Source organism: Oratosquilla oratoria, chromosome 11, assembly GCF_046742065.1.
Source record: "Oratosquilla oratoria isolate Oo_2021 chromosome 11, ASM4674206v1, whole genome shotgun sequence".
Classification (NCBI taxonomy): Eukaryota; Metazoa; Arthropoda; class Malacostraca; order Stomatopoda; family Squillidae; genus Oratosquilla; species Oratosquilla oratoria.
Window position 1 is genome coordinate 4,619,646 of NC_134787.1, and position 19,857 is coordinate 4,639,502.

The 19,857-nt window shown below is 40.6% G+C and overlaps 1 protein-coding gene across 1 annotated transcript in view; it reads right to left on the reverse strand.

Moving 5' to 3' along the window:
• The window catches only part of Prosap (SH3 and multiple ankyrin repeat domains prosap), a 111,197-nt gene that overhangs the window by 78,698 nt on the left and 12,642 nt on the right, over positions 1-19,857 (reverse strand). The window contains exons 3-8 of the mRNA XM_076193142.1: positions 9,003-9,183; positions 7,801-7,962; positions 3,069-3,226; positions 2,196-2,390; positions 1,640-1,706; positions 1,088-1,354 (exon numbers count right to left, since the gene is read on the reverse strand). Coding sequence (XP_076049257.1) covers positions 1,088-1,354; positions 1,640-1,706; positions 2,196-2,390; positions 3,069-3,226; positions 7,801-7,962; positions 9,003-9,183 — 1,030 coding nt within the window. The remainder of the gene's footprint in view (positions 1-1,087; positions 1,355-1,639; positions 1,707-2,195; positions 2,391-3,068; positions 3,227-7,800; positions 7,963-9,002; positions 9,184-19,857) is intronic.

A 19,857-nucleotide genomic window follows, 5' to 3' on the forward strand; every position in this document is an offset into this window, starting at 1 on the left:
AGCAATATAGCAAGACAGTACATTCACAGCAAGGTCACTTCACTTAATTAGTGACCTCCCCTTTCTATTCCCTCATGCAGAAAAATAGAAGACGGGAAGAAATCCCTTTAGGCTGCATCAAAATATCATTCACACATAAGCACCCCCTACTCCTATCCTCCGCCCTTACCTTCCTTGCATAACAGTATCATCCATACACAGCCACTCTCCTGCCTTCTTCCCTTGCTCAAGAGACATTCCCCTATTTCTCAACGCCTTCACCCCATCCATCCATCTTATCCTCGGTCGTCCCCTTAATTTCACTTCCCCCACCTCTGCCTTTCACACATCTTTTACTGATCTTTCATCACTCATTCTTTCCAAGTGTCCAAACGATCCCAATAATCTTTCATCAGCCCTATCTACCATCTCCTTTTCCACTTCCACTCTCCTCCTCACCTCCTTGTTTCTCACTCTATCCAACCTAGTAACCCATATCATACTTTTCAGACATTTCATCTCAAACATATTCAAACTATTCCTCTCTGCCTCTCTTAAGTTCCAAGTCTCTACCCGTACAATGCCATCGGCACAATCACCTCTTCATACAATCTCCTCTTTGCATCCTTTCCCAAATATCTTTTTCTCATAACACTTTTTAATCCCCCAAGGCATTTACTTGCTCTCAATCTATAATTTACCTCTGCCTCCACTCCTCCCTTTCCTGCCATATGCAATCCCAAATACCTAAAGATATCCACTCCCTCCAGCCTCTCTCCTTTTAGACTTATTTCAACTCACTGCCATCCTCTACTCTTGTACATTTCCTCACCCTATTTTTACCCACATTTACTTTCAACTTTCTCCTATCACATACTTTCCCAAACTCTGTAACTAACTCTCTTAATCCCTCCTCTGACCTTGTTACAAGCACAGTGCCATCACCTTCCACTTCTTTCTATTTTCTTTAATACTAATGAATTTGAATAAAGAATATTTACAAATGAATATAAAGATCTATCTGCATATATACAAATATCTATATCATCTATAGATAAATGTAAACTGATAAATAAATAGATAAAATAAATAGAAAAAAGAAACATACCAGCATTAATACTAGCTGACCCAACAGCACTGACACACTCCTCAGAATCCATCTCACTTGGGTGTGTGCATGTGGACCCACTCCCTGTGGAGGTTTCACTCAAGGATGAAGCAGAGCTGAAGGGCGGGATGGACCTGCTGGAGGGCGAGGGGGATGGAGGCTTTGTCATCGCACAGACCTCGAGTCTTGGGTCAGACTGGGCACGGGACAGAGGAGCCCCTGAGATACGACGGTTAGGGTTGTATTTTGGAGGTTCCTTGAAGGGCACTGTGAGGGCAGGAGTTACAGTGGGTTACAGTGATAAAACAACAGTGAACTGTAAAACAATAGTGAACTGAAGACAATGTAGTACAGAAGCAGTGGTCCAATAAAAATGCCACGCACTACTATACTACTTTAATAACAACCTTGCATGTCATTGATAGTCTCCCTCTCACTGCCAGAGGTATCCTCTTAAATGCATAAGATCACCTTGCAGGCACCAGAACAAAACTCTTACATTAACTTTGGAAGAGAACGGGTTAATCTTGAACACAGGTCTTTCAGACTTACCAACATCATCAATGCTATGGTTTTTGATAACTTCTGCTAACTCCATGTTCCCTGCAATTACAGCCACCTGGAGTAAAATAAAATAAAAATGAGTATTCCCACAAGGGCAAGGAAAGAACTTGACACTCTGACAGATGGTGTAAGACAGAACACATGCAAAACTAAACTCCAAAAAACCTTTACACCTTCAGTGCATTAATATACTTTTCTAGGTTTGAGCAAGATTCTATTTGGTCCTGAAACTTTCTAGTACAGGAATCTAAGAATTGCATCATTATGCTCTAAATAAAGGCTCACCAATAAAGGATCGATGACAGATATGCTGGTCCTGGCATAACTAAAACCATTCAAATAAAGTCTGGCATGTACCTGACATTGAAATACTTAATTCATATGGTATAAGTCTCCTGAAATAGAAAACTATTTTCTAAAAACTATCTTTAGGTTTCCTCCCCACTGGGAGTGGGTGAGGTGTTTTTAGCACAAGTATGATAGGCCACAACAAAATGACTAGCATTTTTTGCACTCAGCCACAACACTCTCTGATCTTGCATACCTGGTATGGGGTCTGGTTAGCAAAGTTGAGCGCGTTCTTATCACATCCCCGGAAGAGCAAGACCCGGGTGCAGTCCTCAAGGTTGTTGACGGCACACACGTGCAGTGGCGTGTTCCCGGAGGCGTTTTGGGCATTCATGTCAGCGCCGTAGAACAGAAGGTGCTCCAGGTGCTGCACAAGTTTATTTCGACACGCCTGTAATGGTGAATTCATTGTGCCAATACAGATCGACTTTCAGATGCACTATGTCATTAAGTGTCTATTTACCTTTCAACCTTACAATCTCTAGACAACAACACCATATATCGTCCCTGAGTGACTTGAGGTCCTGCCCGAAGGCTTATTGCAGGTTACCTGATAGACATTGGTCTTCTGCAAGAGACCAGGGGCAATAGACTGGCTAATCTTTTAGAACCGTGACTCTTGGTTACATCAAACCAAAGGGGTGTATTCTAGAGGGGGTCATGGAGAGATTTAAGGAGGTCAATAGGAAGGAGGGATAGTATGCTAAAAGCATTCAGCATTCCTTTTTCAGAGTGAAGATTATTTCCCAACTAGAAAAGAAAACAAAAGGGCTGGGCTCTTGGACACTAAGTCTCCAAAATATTCCTATCTATTTTATCTATATACCACTTGTGTATGTTCACATACCTATGATTATTTGAGAATGCTTTTTGACTGCAAGTAATAGCATGTTAAGGTCACTTTACCAGATGACAAAGCCATTTTAGGTTCAGAACGCAAGACCCGCTTTGTATTCTATGACCTCGTTTCTCCCTCCATGAGTGATGACATCATAAATATTTCACAGGGGGACCTTTGGTCACTCCAGAGGACAATCCTGAATGCAGTTGTGAATAGGCCAACCCTTACCTGGTGGACTTCATGCCATCCCTGGTTATCAGTGGCACCAATTGAGGCATAGTCGTGCAGGAGGGCCTCGCACAGGAGTGGGTCAGTGGCGTGGGTTACTGAGTAGTAGAGCGGTGTAAGACCCCTTGAGTCACGGTAGTTCGGCGACGCCCCCAGATCTGCAGAGAGAGAAGGAACCATGTTTTTAATGGAGGCATAAAGCAAAAAACAACAGTAAGAATGACGAGGGAGAAGATGAAGGGAGTGTGAGGAAAAAAGGAGAGTGAAGAAAAGGGAGGGGGAGGAAGAAGGGCGGAAGGAAGAAGGGAAGAAGGAAGAAGGGAGGGAAGGAAGAGGGAGGGAAGGAAGAAGGGAGGGGGAGGATGAACGTACGTACATACATACATATAACAAAGGCTTTTCCCCCCCTTACAAGGTAGGAAAAAAAAAAAAACACTCCCACCCATTCCATCCCCAGCATACTCTACTCCCATCCACCCCCTTCCCTTCCTCTTATCTTGGCTCCTCCTGAATGATGGGTCATCCCCACATCTCACCCACTGCCCTGGGTCAGAAGCAGTGTTGCAAGACACAGCACATCCACAGCAAGGCCACTTCATTAAATCAGCAACCCCCCTCTCTATCCCCTCATGCAAAAATGGAAAAGATGGCGAGAAATCCCTATGGGTTGCGTCAATTTATTTTTCACACACACTGCCTTACCCCCCATCCCCCACCCACTCCCCCTCATGCATCACAGCATCATCCATTCACAACCATTCTCTATTCACCCCTATCTTCTGTCCTCTCCCATCCTTCCTCAATAGACATTCCCCTCTTTCCCAATGCCCCTTTTACCCCATCCATCCATCTCATGTTCACTCCTTACATCTCTGCCTTCCACACGCCATTTACTAGTCTTTCTTCACTCATTCTTTCCATGTGACCAAACCATCCAAATATTCTTTCATCAACCCTATCTCCCAACTCCCTTTCCACCTGTTCTCCTCCTCACCTCCTTGTTTCTCATTCTATCCAGCCTAATAATTGCTATCATACTTCTTAGACACCTCATATCACACACATTCAAACTTGCTTCTCTCAATATACATTTTACCTCCACCTCCACTCCTCCCTTTCCTGCTACATTTGCACTCAAGTATCTAAAACTATCCACTTCCTCCAGTTTCTCTCCCTTAATACTCACTTCTAGTATGCTGATACTTTCACCCCTTGTACATCTCATCACCTTACTTTTACCCAAATTTATCTTCAACTTCCTTCTTTTACACACCCTCCCAAACTCTGTCACTAACTTCCTCAATCCCTCCTCTGATCCTGCTAAAAGCACAGTGTCATCAACAAACAACAACTGGCTTATGTCTCACTTTTCTCCATTTTTGTTAACCGTCTCCAATCTCCAACCCACTACCCTTGCATTTACCTCTTGCACCACCACATCCATTTATAAATTGAACAGCCAAGGTGACATAACACATCCCTGATGAAGTGCCACCTTTACCTCAAACTACTCACTCTCTCCATTTCTGATTCTAACACAAGCTCTAATATTCTCACAAAAACTCTTGACCACTCTTAAAAGCTTTCCTCCTATCCCATATATCTGCAAAACCTCCCACATTGCCTTCCTGTCTACCCTGTCATAAGCCTTTTCCAAATCCATAAAAGCCCAAAAAACATCCTTACTTTTTCCAAAATCTTTCTCACATATCTGTCTTACCATAAAAATCTGATCTACACAACAACTACCTGTCCTAAACCCACACTGTTCCTCACCAATTACTCCCTCTGTTCCTCCTTTTTTTTTTTTTTTTACATTCTGCATGACACCCATCCAACCCAAGTGCCTTACCTGCTCTCATCATCTTAACAACTGTTTTCACCTCATCTTTCCTTATTTCTCCTCCATTTTCATCACTCATCACATAAGGGATGAAAAAGGAAGGGGATTTAAAAGGGCGGAGGAGGAAGAAGGGAGGAGGAAGATGGGAGGATGAGAAAGAAGGGAGGAGGAAGAAGAAGGGAAGGGGAGGAAGAATGGAGGGGGAGGAAGAATGGAGGGGGAGGAAGAATGGAGGGGGAGGACGAATGGAGGGGGAGGAAGAAAGGATGGGGAGGAACAAGGGAATAGGAGGAAAAAGGTAGAATGGAATGAATTATAAAATGTTTGGCATTATCAGTCAAGTACTGGAGCCTTCAGGCCATTCAGCACATTTATTTATCTATATATATATATATATATATATACATATATATATATATAATTGGTAAAAAGAAAAATCACTTGAATGCACTCATACATACATACATACGCCAAACCCTTAAACATTAGAATTGAACAACACAAGAAAAATGTTAGGGATGCCAATAATTCTAGTGGTATATTCAAGCATATTGAATTAAATAATCATCCAGTTGATTGGGGTAATGCCCAGCCAATCTATTATACCAACAACATAATAGCAAGAAATTTAATAGTGTAGTTTGATTCATACCACCAGTAATCAAAATACTAACCTACACAAGGGCTTATACAAACTTGATAATTTTATTTGTCAAGAAATTAGTAAGATAATATCAGGTAAAATGTAACCCAGTGACTATGTGACCCTGGCGACTGTGACCTGATGTCGCCCCAGAAGGGAAGGAAGAAGGGAAAGGAATGGAAAGAAGAAGGGGGGAGGATGAAGGGAGGGGAAGGATGAAAGGAGGGGAAGGATGAATGGAGGGGAAGGAAAAAGGGAGGGGAAGAAAGAAGGGAGGAGTAGGAAGAAAGTAAGGAAAAGAAAAAGGAAGCGAGAAGAAAAATGGAGGGAGGGGAAGAAGGGAGGGACAGGAATAAAGGTGGGGGAAGAAGATGGGAGGGGGAGGAAGATGGGAGGGGGAGAAACAATGGAGGGGGAGGAAGAAGGAAGGGGGAGAAGAAGGGAGGTGGAGGAAGAAGGGATGGGAGGAATAAGTGAGGGGGAAAGAAAGGAGATGGAGGAAGGGAGTGGGAGGAAGAAGGGAGGGGGAGGGAGATGGGAGGTTGTGGAGGAAGGGAGGGGGAGGGAGATGGGAGGTTGTGGAGGAAGGGAGGGGACAGAAGGAGGGAAGGGAGTAAGAAAGGAGAGGGAGGATTAAGAAAGGAGAGGGAGGATTAAGAAAGGAGAGGGAGGATGAAGGGAGGAGTAGGAGGAAGAGGGGAGAGAAGGAAGAAGGGAGTGGGAGAAAAAAGTGACTGAGGAAAAAGAGACGAAAAAAAAGAAGGGAGGGGTTGGAAGATGGGAGGGGGAGAAAGAAGGGAGGGGGAGGAAGAAGGGAGGTGGAGGAAGAGGGAAGGGGGAGGAGAAGGGAGGAGGAGGAAGAAGGAAGAGGGAGGAAGAGGGAGTGGGAGAAGGAAGGGATGAGGAAGGAAGGAGAAGGAAGGAAGGAGAAGGAAGAAAGGAGGAAGAGGGAGGGAGAGGGTGAAGAGAAGGGAGGAAGAAGGGAGGGGAGGAAGAAGGGAGGGGAGGAAGAAGGGAGGGGAGGAAGAAGGGAGGAGAGGAGTAGAGGAAGAAGGGAGAAGAGGAAGAAGGGAGAAGAGGAAGAAGGAAGGAGAGGAAGAAGGAAGGAGAGGAAGAAGGGAGGAGAGGAAGAAGGGAGAAGAGGAAGAAGGGAGAAGAGGAAGAAGGAAGGAGAGGAAGAAGGAAGGAGAGGAAGAAGGGAGGAGAGGAAGAAGGGAGGAGAGGAAGAAGGGAGGGGGAGGAAGGGAGTGAGAGGAAGAAGGGAGGGGAGGAAGAAGGGGGGGAGGAAGATGGGAAGGGGGAGGAAGATGGGAGGGGGAGGAAGATGGGAGGGGGGAGGAAGAAGGGAGGGAGAAAGAAGAAGTGAGGGGGATGGAAGAAGAAAGGGGAAGGGAAGAAAAAAGAAACGAGGAGGAAAGAAAAAATAATAGGTGGGAGAAGAGAAGAAAAAATAGGTGGGAGAAGGGAAGAAGAATAGGAGGGAGGAGGCATGGGGCGGTCTGATGTTTTATCGAAACTTGACCAAAACCAGCAAAACCCCCTTAAACCACTTACTTAATGTTGTCATATCTTGCTGGAACTTTCTGTGTAAGAGTATATGCATATTGACCCGTTCTTTCTAATCTTGAAATCAGATATTACTTACCTGATGATTTTTTGTAAAATAAAGGCCATTTTCTTAATATTCCAGCAGTATCACTTGCAAAGCTCATAATCATGAAATTTTCTATTCGTTAGGTTAGGTTAGGTTAAGATAGGTTAGGTTAGGTCAAGATACATCTTAACATTTTAAAATGTAGCCATTTTCAATATTGAGGGTTCTTCAGGATAGTGGGTTTTATGTAGTTTGGTGGTTAGGAAACTGAATATCTCATGAACCAAGGTAGTTCAGATGAGGCATACAAAGAAGGAGGCATATGAGGTAGGAGGCATACGAGGGAGGAGGCATAGGAGGAAGTGAGGGAGGGAGGAGGAACAGGAAGTTGTGAGAAAGGAGACACGGAGAACCTCAGGGTAAAAAAAAAAAAATCTCAAGAGGGAAAGGCAACTGGCGATGAGCATGCCAAGAAATGCACTGTGAAGGAGTCTATATTAGTAAAATGTTTCATTTGCTTCAGCTTTATCAAATACATGTACTTGATAAAACTTGAATAAATGAAACACTGTACTAATACAGACTTTGTCCTTACATGGTGCATAAAAAAAAAAAAAAAAAAAAAAAAAAAAAAAGTGAAGAGGACTCTTACCAAGCATCGTCTTGACTGCCTCAAAGTTGTTGGCCTGGACTGCGCGGTGCATGGCTGTCACTCCGTCGCGACTTCGGTAATCAAGGAGGGCACCGCCATTGACGAGGGCCACAAGCAACCGTCCAGACTTCTTCACGCGGGCTGCTATCGTCAAGGGTGTTTCTGGAAACCCGAAGCAGGGGAAACGGTGAGGTCTTCGGGATGATGATGATGATGATGATGATGATGATGATTGTGGTGCTGGTGATTACGTATACTGATGGCAAATGTGGTTTTGGGGATTGTGTGGACAGAAGTGATGGAGATTGTGGTGTTGGCAGTGGTATTGGCAACAGTGGTGTTGGCGATTGTGGTGTTGGCAGTGATGTGCTATATGGTGATGACTAACAACATAAGGAAAATTACATATGTCCACAGATAAGATACACAATAATGAACAAATAAAAAAACAATCTAATTATTCAATTAATTCAAGATAAAATTATCTTTGAAGATTAACTCTCTCAAGCAACCTTAATCTTCAGGAAAAACAAAGTTACCCATCACCTATGAATACCAGTTGCTAATTCGAGTGATTTTATCCTGTTTAATATTTCACTCAACCACTGAAATGCTGTGGTTCATTTACTATCAGAATTATTATGAAGACTTAATTTCAACTAGACCCAGTCCCAGGCTCACTCACTCACCATCCCACTCCAACAAAGTGGGAAGTGAGAAACCTACTGGTAGGGCAAGCTCTGTCAATTGCAGCAAGCCATTGGGTTTTTAGGTCAGTGTTTGGGTCAGCTCCCTGCCTGGCCAGGGCTGTCAGGAACCAATGCAAGAAGCATGCAGCAGGTCCCAGGAATTGAACTAGTGACCACCTGCTTGCAAGTTCAACACAGTATCCACTGACTGAACAAAAGCAAACTGGCACTAACTGGAATGAAGTCAGTACAGTGGACTGAGTAATGATGATCTAAAAAGGAACAAGAACACAAATGATCAGGTTACTGAGGAGGGAAGGAAATCCCTCAAAAAAAAAAAAAAAAAAAAAAAAAAAAAAAAAAAAAAAAAAAAAAAAAAAAAAAAAAAAAAAAAAAAAAAAAAAAAACCCCCCCCCGGGGGGGGGGAGGGGAAGAAACTCTGGGAGAAGGAAGAGAAAGAAACCCCGGGTTTGGTGGGGATGGGGTGGATGCTGTAGAACTCGTAGGACCTACCTCCGGATTCCTGGCAATGGAAGTTGGGGTCGAGGCCTTTGGCACACATCTTGGTGACTTTGTCAGTGTTGTTCTCCTTGACACTGTCTACAAAGCGACGAAGGTTAGCACGGGTGTGGAGGGCTCTTAGGGCTTTCTCCTCGATCCGCAACATCTTGTACACACGCCGCTTGTACTTGAGCTGCAACAGGGTGGGAGTGTTGTTAATATTCAGCATCAAAATCCCTTTTCTCCATTTTTATGTTAAGTGGATGGCCAAGTCCATCCAAAACCCATCCAAAATACGTTTGTTACCTCCCTCCCATTTTAATACCTCGTGGTTGAAGGGTAACCCCTGCTGTCACACTGCTCAGGTCAAAGGCAGTGCATCAAGGCACAGCATGAAAAAGGGTGAGGTAAATAGTTACTATTTGGTTATGAATCCTTGATTAACTGGGAAATGTTAGCTGGCATCTATTGGTAATGTGTCCAGTACCAACGATAGGTACCTCCAAATGGTGGTCTTGCGAGTTGGTTGTCAGAATCACCTTTCTCCCCATCTTCAAAATCCATGAACAATTTCATCTCCATTAAGTAGTCCTGAGGGGATGACTCTTGGTCTCTGGACCAATATCTATGGAGGCGGTGACATTCATTAACTAGATCTAAAGATCTCTTACTTGAGGTCATGGGCCCATTCCAGGGAATGAAAGCCATCCTACAGGACTGAATCTCTAATGAAAACTGGAGGCTTTGTTACCTGGAGATGGGCAGACTTCATCACTGAGATCAGAGAAAAGGTGCAGGGATTCCTGATCTCAGCCTATGCATTATATCATAACTAACCTCTGATGAAACATTAAAAAACTAATTCCTCTGAAGGGAAGTATAATAAAGACAATGATTGCCTTCATCGAAGGAAGGAGCCATTATTCAGTTCCTAGTGCAACCTAGAAGGAGAGGAATAGGAGGACGAGGAGGAGTGTGCCATGAGGACCCATTTTTCCAACTTCATTGGAACTATATATATATATATATATATATATATACAGTCGAACCTCGAAAGCCCGGACTAATTGGGGGGAAGGGTGATCCGGTCATGCCAAACGTCCTGTTATCGAAAATATCGCCCTAACACCCGTAGATTTTCATAGCAGTATACGTACAGGTAATGTATATGGCATAGAAACACATAAGAATAATACTCTAACACTGTAATAATAACAATACTGTAATAATAATGCTATAATACTAATAATTCTGTAATAATAATTGTAATACAGGCATGTAAATGTACTGTATATACAGTGTACTGTACTGTATTTTTTATTACGTACACTGTAAATATCGGAAGGTATGCACGCGGGACAGTGGTGGCGGCCAGGGTTGCCGCGTTGTCTACACTGCCGTGTAGAATAGGAGTGTTGCCATACCGGGGCATACATTTTTCTCGGGCGTGTACAGACTTTCATAGCAAGATATACTGTACTTGTCAAACTTTGACAAAATGTTGGTTCTAGTTTTTTTATTCTTGAATGTATACAAGGCCCCCATGCCCTAACATATTAAGTAAGATATGATTTTTTTTTTTTATTATCACTAAAAGAAAGCTGAAACTTAAGCGTAGAATTTTTTTCTACGCGGTAAAAACGTATCTTTTGGGGTATAATATTTTATAAGTAAAACAATTACCAATAAAAGTCATATTTTGATGTACCATTTATTATTTGACAACTAGTCCTATGATTTTTAAACAAAAGTTTGAGTTTTTGAATGTTTTTAACAGCCCGCTGATATGTAGAAAAAATTTCCTCATGTCCTTGTGCAGTTGCCACATGCCGCTATTTTACTACGTTTTGGTACAAAATTCTACGAAACGGCAGCCCTGGTGGCGGCTTGACTGGGCCTGGTTTGAGTACACGTGTACGGCCGTCGCTGCCACCTACCGGACAAATAGGGAATTTTGTTTGAAAAGTCCGCCCTTTGTTCATTCTGACTGGTTATACGAGGGTCCGGGCATTCGGGGTCCGGGTTTACGAGGTTCGACTGTATATATATATATATATATATATATATATATATATATATATATATATATATAGTCACTATCCGAGTTACGACGTACGCGAGTTACGACCACCCGTGCTTACGACCACATCTTGCAGATGCCTATTATGAGTTTACTGTACATGTCTGGCAGCACAGCGCGTATGATAGTTGTGGCAACCGGCATCGCGTACGGCAGTTATGGCAGAGATGGAAAAGTTGCTATACACGTGGTTGGAAGATAATAGGCAAAGAAATGTGAGAGTGACGTTGCAAGCAGTGCAAAGTAAGGCTACAAGTTAATTTCACATGTTGAAAGAACGTGCAGGTGAAGAATACGCTTCACATGAGTTCATAGTGAGTGCTGGGTGGTTTCGTTGCTTTCGAGAGCATTACCAGGTTCACCACGTGTTGTAGAAAGGTGAGGCTGCTAGCAGTGATGCGCCTGCAGCTAAGGCATTTGTGGACGAGCTTGATAAATTATGGATGAAGGATATTTACGTACTTACGACCACGTCTAGCTGATGGTTATTATGAGTTTACTAATACAAATACACTATAATAAGTATTTTCTTTCTTTAACTTACCATATCATATTAACAACTAAGCAACTGAAAACAATACTGTATACAACTGTAGGAGAGAAGCCAAACGCAGAGTGTGGGTTCCAATGCATTTAACGTTTCGCCCACCAGGGCTTCTTCAGAAATAACATAGTGGACAAACATCTGATCTGACTCCTTATATAACCCGAGTTTGCGGGGAGAAACGAACATGAAACTGGTGTTTAAAAAAAAAAAAAAAAAAAAAAAAAATAGAGACTGAACAACTTCACACCAGGCTTAATGACCGCCTTATGGGTCGATAGCCTTAAAAAAGTCCACTATGTTATTTCGGGAGAAGCCCTGCTGGGCGCAACGTTATATACATTGGATCCCATACTCTGCGTTTGGCTTCTCTCCTACATTGCTGTTGCAGTCGTTGCTGTACCTATATCTCACACTTAGAATGGATTGAAATGGATGAGAAAAATAGATCTTAAAACTCACATATATTTAGAGTACATACAACAATTGAAGAATTAAGAAAAAATTATTAAAAGGAAACTATATTTAAAAAAAATTAAAAATGGTAAGCAAGGTTATATTTAATACGTGTGTGTGTGTGTGTGTGTGTATATACAGGTATAGTATATACATACAGTACCTGCATACGTATATATACTAAAATACAGTACAGTATTAAAACATTAAAAAATAAAAAAAAATTATAAATATGAAACTAACAAGCATTGATAAATAAACAGTAAACAGCTTGCATTTAATAGTATTTAATTGAAAAAGTTACTTAAAAATGCAACAGATTGATATCATGTTTCCTAGAGTAGAACCCTCGTGTCAGCTATTTTGAATAGGATCCGACTTACGACCAATCCGACTTACGACTGGTTGGTCGGAACCTAAGTCGTAACTGGGATAGTGGCTGTATATACATATATATAGTATATTCCATATATATATATATGCATATATATATTATATATATACATACATATATATATATACATATATATATATATATATATACAGACGCTCCTCTACTTACGTTCATTTGTTTTACGTTTTTTCGATTTTACGTTTGAACTGACTAAAAAATTGTTAAAAAAAAAAAAAAAGTGCATTTTTTAGTTTAGCGCGCTCTCCGTAGTTCAAACGATACTTATGCATGACGCTGCATCCATTGTTTACTTGGCACAAGCGACAGACTCAACGTGCCTTGCCTTCTCCTCCTCCCCCTCCTCCTCCATCTCAATTTATGTTGCTTGAATTTAATTTATTTGAAATTAATGTTATCATTTTACAATGATATGTGTATAATTAATGATTTAGGGGTGTTTTATAAGATACGGTAATAGAATTTACGGATGTATGGTACAGTAACAACTTGCGTTCATTTTCAACTTACGTTCGGCCGTTCGGAACGTAACTAAAACGTAAGTTGAGGAGCGTCTGTGTATATGTATGTATACATATATACATATATATATACATATATATATATAAGTTCCTATATACATATTTAGATATACATGTATATATACATATATACATACATAAATATATATATATACATATATATATATATATATATATATATATATATATAATATATATATATACATAAACATATATACAGTGAGTCCTCATTATAAGGTACATGTGCATTCCTGAAAACCTAACCGCAAATTGAAATTACCATATAACGAACCCAAGTTTAGACTTATGGCGGACGTACATTCTCCATGCTTTTTCCTCTTCAAAATATCTAATTTTACGTCCAAAACACGAGCAGATACTGTATCTGTGAATTTTTCTTACCATAAATAGAATCGAGGGTAGTAATTACCAAATACCGTAACTGTGAATTTACTGGATAAAGAATTATCGTATAAGGAGGACTCACTGTATATATATATATATATATATATATATATACATATATATATAAACATATATACATATATATATACACTTATACATATATACATATATATATACACACACACACACTTTCGTCGGATGGATGGCGAAGATTGGAGTTCTGAAGAAAAAGTGAAATTTTCATGGATCTCAATGCAAAGGAAGTACCTTATTGTATTTACAGGGAAGGGGAAAGCTCGTGTTGTAGTGGGAAAGTGAGGGAAAAGGAGAAGGGGAGGGATTACTGAAAGAAATGGAAGGAAATGAGGAAGGGGAGGACTTGGTCCAGGAGGCCAGGCGTCTTGTAAACAAGAGATCCAATGATTTTGGTGAAGGGATTAACAAAAACGTAAAGATTAGAAATATAGATAAGAACAGCACAATGGAAGGTGAGGATAATAATTTCCTGGGATTTAATGAGGGGGGGGGCAGATACCAACAACCTCCCTCGATTAGAGAGACTAGAGGAAAAACTTGAACAAATGACCGAACATTGGGAGAATAGGTTCGGTAAAATAGCAAAGATTGTGCAGAGAGTTGAAAAATTGGAAAAACTAGAGAAGGTGAACAAAAACTCAACTAAAGAAATAGAAGAATTAAACATACATACATACATATACCAAGGCTTTTTCCCCCTTACTAGGGAGGTAGCCAAAAAGGAAAAGGCATAAAATCATTCCCACCCATTCCATCCCTGAAAACACTCCACGCCCCTTCACCCTCCCTCCCATCTTAGCACCTCCTAGATGACGGGTCATCCCTGCACCCTGTCCACTGCCCTGGGTCAGAAGCAGTGTCGCAAGACACAGCACATCCACAGCAAGGCCGCTTCATTAAATCGGCGACCCCCCCTCTCCTTCTCCCCATATAAAGGAGAGGACGGGGAGAAATCCCTTCGGGCTGCGTCAAAATTTTGCTCACACACACTACCTCACCCCCCATCCCCCCCGTCCATTCCACCTCATGAATCACAACATCTTCCATATACAACCATTCTCCATTCACCCCCGTCTTCTGTCCTCTCCCGTCCTTCTTCAACAGACATTCCCCTCTTCCCCAAAGCCCCCTTCACCCCATCCATCCATTTCATCCTAGGACGTCCCCTCATGTTCACTCCCTCCACATCCGCCTTCCATACCTCCTTTACTAGTCTGTCTTCACTCATTCTTTCCATGTGTCCAAACCATCCCAATACTCTTTCATCAACCCTATCTCCCAACTCCCTTTCCACCCTTGTTCTCCTCCTCAACTCCTCATTTCTCACTCTATCTAGCCTAGTAACCCCCATCATACTTCTCAGACACTTCATCTCAAACACATTCAAACTCCTCTCTTCCTCTCTTATGTTCCATGTTTCTGCTCCATACAGTGCTGTTGGCACAATCACTCCTTCATACAGTCTCCTCTTAGCATCCATTCCCAAATTTCCATTCCTCATTACACTTTTTAATCCACCAAGGCATTTACTCGCTTCTCTCAATCTACATTCTACCTCCACCTTTACTCCACCTTTTCCTGCCACATTTGCACACAAGTATCTAAAACTATCCACTTCCTCCAGTTGCTCTCCCTTAATGCTCACTTCCAGTCTACTGCCACTTTCACCCCTTGTACATCTCATCACCTTACTTTTACCCACATTTATCTTCAGCTTTCTTCTATCACACACTCTCTCAAACTCTGTCACCAACTTCCTCAATCCCTCCTCCGATCCTGCCACAAGCGCAGTGTCATCCGCAAACAACAGCTGGCTAACCTCCCACTTTTCTCCATTTTCTTTAACCATCTCCAATCCCTGACCCACTACCCTTGCATTTGCCTCTCGTACTACCCCATCCATGTATAAGTTGAACAGCCAGGGCGATATAATGCATCCTTGACGAAGTCCCACCTTTACCTCGAACCACTCACTCTCTCCATTTCCAATCCTGACACAAGCTCTACTACTCTCATAAAAACTCTTGACAGCTCCCAGAAGCTTTCCTCCTATCCCGTATATCCGCATAACCTCCCACAGTGCCTTTCTGTCTACCCTGTCGTAAGCCTTTTCCAGATCCATAAAGGCCCAAAAAACATCCTTCCCCTTTCCTATAGCTTTCTCACATATCTGTTTTACCACAAAAATCTGATCTACACAACCTCTACCTGTCCTAAATCCACACTGTTCCTCACCAATTCCTCCCTCTGTTCCTCTCCTAATCCTCTCAATCAAGATCCTCCCATAAGCCTTCCCAACTACACTTAACAAGCTAATCCCTCTGAAACTATTACATTCACACTTGTCCCCCTTTCCCTTGTAAAGTGGAACTATACAAGCACTCCTCCAGTCCTCCGGCACTCTACCTCTCCAGCAAACATTAAATAACCTCACCAACCAGTCCACCATCACTGTACCTCCTTTTTTAAGACATTCTGCATGGCATCCATCCAGACCAGATGCCTTACCTGCTTTCATCATCTTAACAGCTGCCTTCACTTCATCCTTCCTTATTTCTCCTCCATTTTCCTCACTCATCACTCTCATTTTCTTATCATTTCCCACTGCAGCTATCTTTCCCTCCCTATCCTCCTTCACATTTAGCAACTCCCTAAAATATTCTGCCTATCTTCCCCTTACTGCCTTCTCCTCCATTATCATCTCTCCATCTGCACCTTTTACCTTTTCTTCTCTACTTGATTCGCCTCCTCTTCCTCTCTTAATTTCTTTCCAAAACATCTTTTTATTACTTTCAAAATGTTCTGTCATACTCTTACCCCATTTTACATCTGCTCTCCTCTTTGCCTCCTTTACCTTTTTCTTTACTTCTCTTTTCTTTTCTTTGTACGTCTCATATGACTCCCTCGTCCTATTTTGTAACCAATCTGAGTAAGCTCGCTTCTTCTCTTCTACAACCTTCTTTGTTTCCTCATCCCATCATTCACTACCCTTCCTTCTATTTCCTCCTGTCCTTCTTGTTCCACACACCATCTTTGCACACTTTGTGACTCCCTCCTTGAACCAACCCCATTCTTCCTCCACAACTACCTCTACTCTATCCTTCACTCCCTCCCACTCCTCCTTCAGCTACTTCCTGTACTCCTCCTTTTCCTCTTCATTCAAAGAGTTCACTCTTAGCACCTCCCTACCTTTTGTCCCTTTCCTCTTTCTCCATCTGTCCTCCACTCTCAACTTACCTTCCACCAGAAAATGATCTGATATTCCCCCACCCTTAGCACATGTACATCCTTAACTTTTCCTATCATAATCCTATTTACCACTACATAGTCCATTAAAGCTCTATCTACCACCCTTCCCTCCACCACCCTCTCCCATGTGTACTTATGCTTGACTTTCTTCCGAAACACTGTATTTGCTATCATCAAAGAATTAAAAAGACAGTTAAAAGAAGTAAAAGAGGAGAATGAAGAATTAAAGAGGAATAATAAAGACAACAAAGAGGCCATAGCAAAAAAAGCACAGGGTTGGAAAAAAATCCAAGAAAACAGTAAAAGTTGCATTTACTGACATAATTAAACAACAAATGAAAGAACAAACTGAAGACTTAGTTATTAAAGTGATGAGACAGAAGGAGAATATAGTAAGAGACTTAGCAGATAAAAATAAATGTATAATTATATTAGGAATGGAAGAGAAACATAACCTAAATAGAACCACAAGAATCAATGAGGAAAAAGAAAAAGTAAGCAGTTTACTAGAATTAGTTCAGGAAGATGAACCTGAAATCATGAAACAAATTGAAGAGATGTATAGACTCGGGAAGTATAGTACATATAAGACCAGACCAATTACGATTAAATTCAGGTCACAAACGACGGCAGAGAATATCTTATCCAAAACAGGGAAACTAGCAGCAAGTGAACAATATATAAAGGTATGGATAAAAAGAGAAATGAATAAAGAGGAAAGAGAGGAGGAAAAAAAGAAAAGACATGAAGCTAAGGAAAAAAACGAGAACAGAACAGAGTCAGAGAAAGAGAAATTCTATTGGAGAGTAGTGAATATGAAAGTAAGGAAATACAACATACTAGAGAAAAACAAAAGGGAAACAGAGAATACAATGGAAGTAGCAGAAAACTAAGAGTGTCTTACACAAATATAGATGGATTAATAACGGGATTGAATGAGCTGAATGAATATCTGAAGGAAAAAGAACCGGACATAATGGGAATTGTAGAAATGAAATTAAAAGGTCCACTACCACCCAACAGTGTAGGACATGATGCATATAATTATTGGATTAGAAACAGAGAGACAAAACAAGGGGTGGAGTTATGTTCCTAAGAAGGATATAAATGTGAGGTGTGTCACATATGAAAGAATACAGTAGAGATGATTATGATCATAGTGGAAGTCAGAGATAAGAAGAGCAGAAAGTTTGTGATATATTATGTGCCTCCAAAAACAGCCGCGTGGGAAGAGAGTGAACATAAAATTATGTTAGATGATCATGGAAGATGGAGGAAGAATAGTTATGATGGGTGACTTTAATTGCAAAGAAGTCTCCTGGGAAGAGATGATAGTAAAGGGTGGAGACGGCTCATGGGGAAATGTTCTACTCGAGATGATTATTGAACATACAATGACACAGTGGATACAGGAGAACGCTAGGTACAGAAATGAAGAACCATCGAGACTAGACCTATAATCACATCTGAACCTAGAATAGTGGAAAAGATTGAATATAAAACACCAATAAGTAAAAGTGACCACATATTGATTGAACTGGAACTAAATGAGGAAAAATACATGAAAAGAAATGAACAATATAGAAAAGGAAGAATGATGTATGAAAAAACAAACTTTGATAAAATAAGAGAATTCTTTCAAAAAGAAAACTGGGAAGGAATATACAAAGAAGAAACAACAGTGGAAGAGAAATGGAATATTTTGACAAAAAAATTATAAAAAAAAAGGAGTGGAAAAGTATGTCCCAAGACAAAAAAAAAAAAAAAAAAAAAAAAACTATGTAAAGTGCTGGTACAACAAAAGTTGTAGGGAGTTAAAAGACAAAAGAGACAAAGCTTGGACCAAATGTAAAAAATACAAAAGACCTGAAAAATGGAAAATATATACTTGTTATAGAAATAAATATGTACAAGCGTGCAGAGAGGAAAAGAGAAAATATGAAAAAGATGTCATAGCAAAATGTAAAGATCAACCAAAATTATTTTACAGTTTTGTAAACAACAAACTGAAAAACAAACAAGATTTGGAGAAATTAAGACAAGGAGTTGAATACACAGAGGAAATAGAAATGGCAGAAATTATGAACAAGCATTTTAAATCAGTGTTTACAAGGGAGAACATACAACCTGAAGAGATCGAATGGAAAGAGAAAGTCCCCCCTATGAAAGAAATAGAAGTAACAAAGAATGAAATAATGAAACATTTGAGTAATCTTGATGTCAGAAAATCGCAGGGACCAGATGAAATAGCAAACTGGATTTTGAAAGAATGCAGGAATGAACTGGCAGACAAAATACATAGCATAATGAACAGTTCATTGAAAGAAGGAAAAGTTCCAAAAGATTGGAAAAAAAGCAAATATAGTACCTATATATAAAGGGGGAAATAAAGAAGACCCTACCAACTACAGACCAGTCTAACAAGTACAATAGCAAAAATCTGTGAAAGAATTGTCAAAAGTAGATGGGTAAAATATTTAGAAAAAAACAATGTGCTAAATCCAAGGCAATTTGGATTCAGACAAGGACGATCATGCGTCACCAATTTAATGTTTTTATTCAAGGCTAATAGATATAATACAAGAAAGAGATGGATGGGCTGATTGTGCATTTCTAGACCTAAAAAAAGCTTTTGACAAAGTACCACACAAGAAGTTGCTTAAGAAATTAGAAACCAAAGGAGGAATACAGGGCAAACTGCTTAAATGGATGGAAGACTTTTTGCAAAAAAAAAAAAAAAATGATAGTGATAAGAGACAAACACACAAATTGGGATGAAGTAATAAGTGGTGTTCCACAAGGAGTAGTTTTGGCCCCAATAATCTTTGCTATATATATTAATGATATGGATGAAGAAATTGAAAGTTATAAGAGCTTCTTTGCAGATGATGCAAAACTATTAAAAAAAAGTGAACACGGAAGAAGATGTGAATCACTACAGAGTGATCTAAATAAAGTCTGGGAATGGAGTAGGAAGTGGGAGATGGAGTTCAATACTAAAAAGTGTAGTATAATGGAATTTGGAAAAATAGACATTTGGGAATGGATGCTAAGAGGAGACTGTATGAAGGAGTGATTGTGCCAACAGTACTGTATGGGGCAGAAACATAGAACATAAGAGAGGAAGAGAGAAGGAGTTTGAATGTGTTTGAGATGAAGTGTCT